Source organism: Fonticula alba, assembly GCF_000388065.1.
Source record: "Fonticula alba strain ATCC 38817 unplaced genomic scaffold supercont2.5, whole genome shotgun sequence".
NCBI classification, from domain to species: Eukaryota; order Rotosphaerida; family Fonticulaceae; genus Fonticula; species Fonticula alba.
This window is the reverse complement of record NW_009242975.1, coordinates 1715202-1723159: the sequence shown is the minus strand read 5'-3', so window position 1 is coordinate 1723159 and position 7958 is coordinate 1715202. Positions and strand designations below refer to the sequence as shown.

General features: G+C 65.6%; 2 protein-coding genes across 2 annotated transcripts; one reads left to right on the top strand and one right to left on the bottom strand.

The window, feature by feature from the left end:
- H696_03544 (CK1/CK1/CK1-G protein kinase) lies at positions 1-3305 on the top strand. Its single transcript, XM_009497413.1, has 9 exons — positions 1-79; positions 220-237; positions 340-438; positions 641-884; positions 1061-1208; positions 1327-1396; positions 1548-1696; positions 1804-2038; positions 2246-3305. The coding sequence occupies exons 4-9, from the start codon at positions 730-732 to the stop codon at positions 2905-2907; spliced, it is 1419 nt and encodes a 472-aa protein (XP_009495688.1). The 5' UTR covers positions 1-79; positions 220-237; positions 340-438; positions 641-729; the 3' UTR covers positions 2908-3305.
- A 1164-nt stretch (positions 3306-4469) lies between these two features.
- Positions 4470-6857, bottom strand: H696_03543 (heat shock protein s). Its single transcript, XM_009497412.1, has one exon. The coding sequence runs from the start codon at positions 6792-6794 to the stop codon at positions 4857-4859; it is 1938 nt and encodes a 645-aa protein (XP_009495687.1). The 5' UTR covers positions 6795-6857; the 3' UTR covers positions 4470-4856.
- Between the last annotated feature and the right edge of the window lie 1101 nt (positions 6858-7958).

Sequence of the window (7958 nt, the reverse complement as noted above, 5' to 3'; positions counted from 1 at the left end):
CCCCCCTCTCCCTGGGCCTTGCCGCCTGCTGGCCTCCGCCGTGTCGCCTCCCCCTCCCCCTGCGTGAGCCGTCCTACACGTGCGCCTCTCCTCCTCCTCCTTGCCCTGCTCCGCCCTTTCGCCCCCTTTGTTGCTCTCTCCATGCTCACGCACATGTGCACACCCTGGCGGCCACTCCTGTCTTCACGACTCGCTGTGCGCGGGCACACATGTTGCCAGTTCCCGGCACGCCCTGTGGTACGCGCCTTCCGAGCCGTGGATCTTGGACGCCGTCGCGAAACTCCCCCTCACCCCCCCCCCCTCCATCACGCTGACTCTCATCCCCATCTCCCATCACAGAGTGGACCCGTGCGCCCGAATCTCCGCCAAAAATAGCCAGGCTCACTTGTCATTGATCTGCCTTGTATATGCACGCGAAAAGGCCGCCCTCAGTCAAAGGTCCGCTGCCCCGCCGGCCCCCTGTCCACGGTCGGCCACGGCCTTTGCCCCGCATTTAACTTGGCGCGCGCCCTGGCTGACACTTCTCCCCCCCCTTTTCTCCGCTCCCTCGCCTGCTCGTCCCCCCCCCTTTCTCTCTCTCTCTCTTTCCTCTCCCCTCTCCCGGCGCGTGGGATGCCTCTGAATACTTCCCCTCGGTTAGTCGACTCGCCGGTTCCCTGAGCCAGCCCCCCCGTCTCGCTTTTCTCCGCCACCCCCTTCGCGCACCCTATCCCCCTCCGTGCGCCGACTATGGCCCACATTCACGACCCGCGCTCGCCGCCGGTGACAGCCTCCGGAGCGCCTGCTCCCGCTGTCAACCCCGCTGTCGCCGCCGGTAACCCTGGCGGGGCTCACTACGCCGCTGCTCCCGCCCATCGCGCCCCCGCCGCCGGCCAGTCCCGTCGGTGCGCCCTCCCCTGCCCGCGTGTATTCCTCCCCCTGCCCCCCCCCCCCCCGGGGGGTCTCCCCCACTCGCTCCTGCGCCTGCCACTCACCCTTCCTGCCGTCCCTCGTCTCCCCCCTCCCTCCTCCCTTTCTCTCTCTCTCTCTCTCTTTCCCACGCGCGCACACACACGCACAGCTCCGGACAGGAAACCAGCCGCACCATGATGGTCACCACTGTCGGGGAAAAGTTCCGCGTTGGCAAGAAGATCGGCGAGGGCAGCTTCGGCATCATCCATGAGGGTACCTCGCTGTCGAACCCGGAGACCAAGGTCGCCGTGAAGTTTGTGCGTTCCGTGTGACCCTCTCTCTCTCTCTCTCTCCTGGCTCTGTCTTTCCCCCTTTCCCTTTCGGCCACCACCGGGACTGACGAATGGTGCTCACCCTCGCCTCCCCATCCTGCAGGAGTCGCGCAAGAGCGAGGCCCCGCAGCTGCGCGATGAGTACCGCGCTTACCAGATTCTCCAGGGCTCCCGTGCGTCTGCGGCTTTGTTCCCTTCCTGAATCTCCCGTCCCTTTCCTCGCCCTCTCCCCGCCCACACACATGCATCGACGCTGACTTTTCCACACGCGCGCGCTCACACATACACACACTGCCCCCGGCCCTTGCCTCTCGCAACCTGTAGCTGGCATTCCTCGTGTTTTCTACTTCGGTGTCGAGTCAAGCTTCAATGTCCTTGTCATCGAGCTGCTCGGTCCCAGCCTGGAGGACCTCTTCGAAGTGTGCAGCCGGACCTTCTCCGTCAAGACTGTCTGCATGCTGGCCAAGCAGATGGTACGCGCGCGCGCCCATCCACAGGCCGCTCTCCCATCCCCCCATGGCGTAGCCTGGCCGGCCAGCTAACCGGCTTTTGCCCCCCCCCCCCTCTCCCCCGCTCATAGCTCACCCGTGTCCGTGCCTGTCACGAGCGCGGCCTCATCTACCGGGACATCAAGCCGGACAACTTCCTGATTGGCCGGAACTCCTCCCAGGAGGGGACCACCGTGTACCTGATCGACTTTGGCATGGCCAAGTACTACCGCGACCCGCACACCGGGCAGCACATCCCCTACCGGGAAAAGAAGTCCCTCTCCGGCACCGCGCGCTACATGTGTATCAACACGCATATTGGCCGCGGTACGTACATGCCCTTTCTCGCTCGCTCGCCCTCTCTCTCCTTCCTTTCTCTTTCTCTCTCCCATGCACGGGGGAGGGGCAATGGGGGCAATCAGAACGGAGAGGCGCATCGGCTCTTACACAGGGACACGCACATATATACATATACATATATGCATGCATGCATACATCTGGACTGACACATCACACGCACACCACCCGCTGCAGAACAATCCCGCCGCGACGACCTCGAGGCATTGGGACACGTTTTTATGTACTTCCTCCGCGGTGCCCTTCCCTGGCAGGGGCTCAAGGCGCAGACCAACAAGCAGAAGTATGATAAGATCGGCGAGAAGAAGCGCGAGATCCGCGTGAACGACCTGTGCGCCGGGTACCCGGAGGAGTTCGCCAAGTATTTGGGCTACGCGCGCAATCTCAAGTTCGACGAAACCCCCGACTACGACTACCTGCTGAAGCTCTTCAACCAGGTTCTCAAGAAGGAGCATCTGGTCGACGACCAGGTGTACGATTGGCAGACGACGGCGCGCGGCGCGCCGCGGCCGGACCGCAACTCCCCCCATCCCGGGGTCCCGCCGCACCAGACCTCCTCCTCGACGGCGGTGCTGCCCGGCAGTCGCGCGCACCTCGGCGAGGACCCCAGCAGCGGGTCCAACAATGCCGCGTACCAGTCGCGCCAGGGGTCGGCCGACCCGCGGGCCGCCTCGCAGGCCGGGTCCAATGTCTACCCCGGGGCCGGGAACAAGTCCGGCTCGCCCTCCTCCAGCCCCCAGGGCAACAGCTCCTCGCCCACCGGAGAAAGCCGCCGCCCGGGCTCCAATCAGAACAGCTCCAGTCGCTGGATGAACCCCTTCAGCTGCTTCCTCCGGTGAGCGGGCGGGAGGGGCCTGCCCTTTTTCTTTTCCTTTTTGCTGTCCGCCCGCTCTCTCTCTCTCTCTCTGCACAGAGGGCGAGGGGCGCGCCAACGCGACCACTGGGGGGGCTGCAGCGCGCGGGTGGGCGACATACCCGCCCCCCTCCCCCTCGGCCCCTCTCCAAACTCCGTCTCTACATGCCAACACCTTCCCCCCTGTGTGTTCTCCTCTGCTGAGGCGGCCGCATTCTCCCCTCTGCTGCCCCCTTCGGCTCGTATTGCCTCTATCATGGGGGGGGGGGAGAAGCGCGGCGGCTCTGGTGCAGCAACAGGGCACACCCTCGGCCCTGAGAAGAACACACACACATACACACGCATGCGTGCATGCTCTCTATCTCCCTCTCTCTCTCTCTCTCTCCCTCCTCTGTGTTGGTATTCACGTGCCCACACGTCGTGTGCCCCGTTTCCCCCTTCCCCCATTTCTCCTTGTCGACATTCCTCCCCCCCTCAGTCCCCCGACTTCGTAACTCCCCCACCCCCTCCCTGCTGTCGTCCCGCCCGATCGGCCACACAAACCACACATCCCCACACATCCCCCTTCAGTCCTTCCGTCGGGCCCCGGCCTCCCATGCCGCCCCTTCCTTCCTCTCTCCCCCTCCCCCTCTTCCCCTCTCCCCCTGCCCCTTCCCCCCTCCTCCTCTTCCTCGTGCGTGGCCACCATGCCCCCACTCCTAATCTATAAATACATATACATATACTTCCCCCCGGTCCCTTGTGATCCGATGTGCGGCTGTATTCCTCTCGACATTGCCAAGGGGGAGATGCGCCACGAGGGCCGGCATATCCCACCGGTGATCTAGCCAGCGGGCCGGCAATGAGCACTCAGCAAGCCGCTGGGGGAATGCGCCTTCAGGGATGCATGGCTCGATCCCGAGGACACAGGAAGGCCACACTCGCACCCATCCACCCGTCCACCCATCCACCCACACACACACACACACACACACACGCACACACACACACACGAAGAACCATGCACACGTAAGTCCCAGACAGGGGTGCTGCGGGCATTGTCCCACCACGCCGACCATGCGCCCCTGCCGATCTTTCTTGTGAGGAGAAAAGTGGGCTGGGGGGGGGGTCGCCGGGCTCTGGGCCAGTCTCCTGCGTCTTTCCCATCAGGCCCCACATGTGCGTCCCCCCGCCCCGTCCCCATGGCGGAAGTGGGAACAACTCCCCCGGTGTCTGGGGAGAGAAATGACAGTAAAGAGGGCCGAGCCCAGCACCCGCATGCATCCCCCCCCCCACCCCAGCGAGCGAGAGAGAGAAGTATCGACAAATGAGCGTCACACACATGCAACAAATGCACTCGGCATGTCTCGCCGGCTTTTGCCCCTCTCTCTGCCGCGCACAGACGAAGGGGATCGGAAAAACACGCGACCCAGGCGGGAGTGACACGAGCACACACGGGCGCCCCTCCTCCCCCCGCCCATAACACCCTGCCAGCGCAAGCACGACAGCAGCCCCATCGGCTTCCCTCGCGCACACACACACACAGGAAACCGGAGAAAGACACAAGGAGGAAATTTTGTAAAGATTTATTACAAGGATAGGAGGGGGGTTGACAAGTGGAGGGGGGGGCCGCCCCTCCCCACACACAGGAAAGATGCGTGCAGGGAGAGGGGGAGAGAGAGGACACCGAATGTGAGCACATGGCGCGGCGGCGGCATCGGAGGAAGGGGAAGGGGGCCACTTGCCAGGGCCCGGCCGGACCACCCTGCGCTCCGCGCCGCTCCCACCACCACCGCCCCCCCCCCGCCGCTGGGCCTCGGGGGGTAGAGAGAAGGGGGGAAATCCGAGGGATCAGCCCCCATGCACATGGGGTGCGCGCGCGCGCGCGCGGGAGAGGGGGAGGAAGAGGGGGAGGGGGAGCACACGGCATCACACGCGGCGTCGTGGATCGACTACTTAGTCGACCTCCTCGACGGAGGGGCCGGAGGCGTCGCCGCCAGCGGCACCGGCGCCGGGGAAGCCACCAGGGAAGCCAGCACCACCGGGAGCGCCACCAGCGGACTGGTACAGGCGGGTCATGATGGGGTTGGTGATGGCCTCAAGCTCCTTCTGCTTGTGGATGTACTCCTCCTTGTCGGCCTCCTGGTTGTTGTCGAGCCAGGCGATGGTCTCGTCGACGGCCTTCTCGATGGAGGCAACATCCTCGGCAGAGAGCTTGCCCTTGATGTTGTCGTCGGACAGGGTGGTGCGGAAGTTGTAGGCGAAGGTCTCGAGGTCGTTCTTGGCCTGGACGCGCTCGCGGGCGATCTCGTCCTCCTTGGCGTACTTCTCGGCGTCGGCAATCATGCGCTCGATCTCCTCCTTGGACAGGCGGCCCTTGTCGTTGGTGATGGTGATCTTGTTGGAGTGGCCGGTGGACTTGTCGACGGCGGAGACGTTCAGGATACCGTTGGAGTCGATGTCGAAGGAAACCTCAATCTGGGGAACACCACGGGGGGCGGGGGGGATGTTGCCGAGCTCGAACTTGCCGAGGAGGTTGTTGTGGACGGTGTGAGAGCGCTCACCCTCGTACACCTGGATCAGGACACCGGTCTGGTTGTCGGAGTAGGTGGAGAAGACCTCGGTCTTCTTGGTGGGGATGGTGGTGTTGCGCTTGATCAGGGTGGTCATCAGGCCACCGGCGGTCTCCAGACCCAGAGACAGGGGGACAACATCGAGCAGGAGCAGGTCCTTGGTCTTCTCGGAGGTGACACCGGTCAGAATGGCGGCCTGGACGGCGGCACCATAGGCGACGGCCTCATCGGGGTTGATGGACTTGCAGGGCTCCTTGCCGCCGAAGAAGTCGGACACGAGCTTCTGGACACGGGGAATACGAGTGGAACCACCGACCAGGACGATCTCATCGACCTTGGACTTGTCCATCTTGGAGTCGGACAGGACGCGCTCAACCGGGGACAGGGTGCCACGGAAGAGGTCCGAGCAGAGCTCCTCGAAGCGGGCACGGGTGATGTTGGTGTAGAAGTCGACACCCTCGAAGAGAGAGTCAATCTCGATGGAGGCCTGGGCAGAGGCAGAGAGGGCGCGCTTGGCACGCTCGCAGGCGGTGCGCAGACGGCGCAGGGCACGGGCGTTGCCGGACAGGTCCTTCTTGTGCTTGCGGCGGAACTCATCCAGGAAGTGGGCAACCAGGCGGTTGTCGAAGTCCTCACCACCGAGGTGAGTGTCACCAGCGGTGGCCTTGACCTCGAAGATACCGTCGTCGATGGTCAGGAGGGACACATCGAAGGTACCACCACCGAGATCGAAGATCAGGACGTTCATCTCGCCCTCGCCCTTCTTGTCGAGACCGTAGGCAATGGCGGCGGCGGTGGGCTCGTTGATGATACGCAGGACGTTCAGGCCAGCGATGGCACCGGCATCCTTGGTGGCCTGGCGCTGGGCGTCGTTGAAGTAGGCGGGGACGGTGACGACGGCGTCGGTGACGGCGCGACCGAGGTAGGACTCGGCGGTCTCCTTCATCTTGACCAGAATCATGGAGGAGATCTCCTCCGGGGTGAAGGTGGTGACCTCACCGCGGAACTCGACCTGGATGATGGGCTTGGTGTCCTTGTCGATGACCTTGAAGGGCCAGTGCTTCATGTCGGACTGGACCTCCTTGTCGGAGAACTTGCGACCGATGAGGCGCTTGGCGTCGAAGACGGTGTTCTCCGGGTTCATGGCGACCTGGTTGCGGGCGGCATCACCGATGAGACGCTCGGAGTCGGTGAAGGCGACGTACGAGGCGGTGGTGCGGTTACCCTGGTCGTTGGCAATGATCTCAACACGATCGTTCTGCCAGACACCAACGCAGGAGTAGGTGGTGCCAAGATCGATACCGACAGCGGAGGAAGTCATGGTGGAGGGGGGGGAGGGAGCAGACAGGCTAGGAGTGTCAAGGGAAACAAAACTAAGCAAGGCTGGGTTGGGGCGGCCTCGGACCGGCCACCAGCCGGTGGCCGTCTTATATATATGCGCGATTCATTGCTGCGAACCGCGCCTGCGCCGGGCCCGCCTGGCCGCCCGCCGCCCCGCCCCGGCACACCCCGGCACACGCCCCCCCCCCCCCCCCCCCCCCCCCCCCCCCCCCCCCCCCCCCCCCTCCCGCCGCCGCCCCGGCACACACCCCAGCTACCCCCCACGGCCAGAAGCCGGCACTGCCGACCCGGGGGGGCGGGGGGGGGGGGCACAGCCGTCCCGGCGCACTGTACCGCCCCACCCTCTGGGCGGGGGCTCGCGCACAGGCTGACGCCGACCCGAAGGCACCCAGGCCCGAGAGAGAGAGAGAAAGAGAGAGAGAGAGAGAACGAGCGGAAGAGAGGGAGGGCGCGCCCAACACGACGGCACCGCCCCGGGGACCGCAGCACCATGGTCCGGCCGGGGTGGGGAGGCCACGCTGCCCAACAGACGCATCGGCGCCCGTGCGCGCGCGTCCCGGCACAATGACTGGCAGGGCACAGCATGTACGCGCACACACACACGAGACGCCCCAGGCCCGGGCCCGGGAAGAGGGACCGCAGGTTGGTAAGGGGCAGGCAGGTTGGCCTGCGCTCTGTGGCTGCCGCTGTCCCGCAGGCCCCCCGCGCCCCCCCGGCCCCGCCCCAGCCGCCAGGCCGGGCCGGGCCGCGCGGGCCTGGCTCCCTCCCGGAGGGGCGGGCAGGAAAGCTCTGGGTCATTCTAAAAGCGCGGAGGGTTAGATGCAGCCGCGTGAGCCTTTCGCCCGACCACATGCGCACCCCGGAGAGCCCGCGCCCCCCCTCCCCCGCGCCCTGCTCTCCGCGGCCCCCACGCGCGCCCCGAGGCTTCTGCCCCCGACAGTGGAGGGGCGCCGTCGGCGGACATGACACAGGCCGGCAGCAGGGGGCGGAGGCCCGCAGGCGCAAGTGTTGCGCAGCCAGGGCCGTGCGCCCCGGCGCTCGTTCGGCGGGGAGAGGGAGGGAGAGAGAGAGAGAGAGAGAAGCACACACATATGCCCTGGGGCCCTGGTGCACATGCTAGAATTCGCGAGAGCCTGCGAGCCCC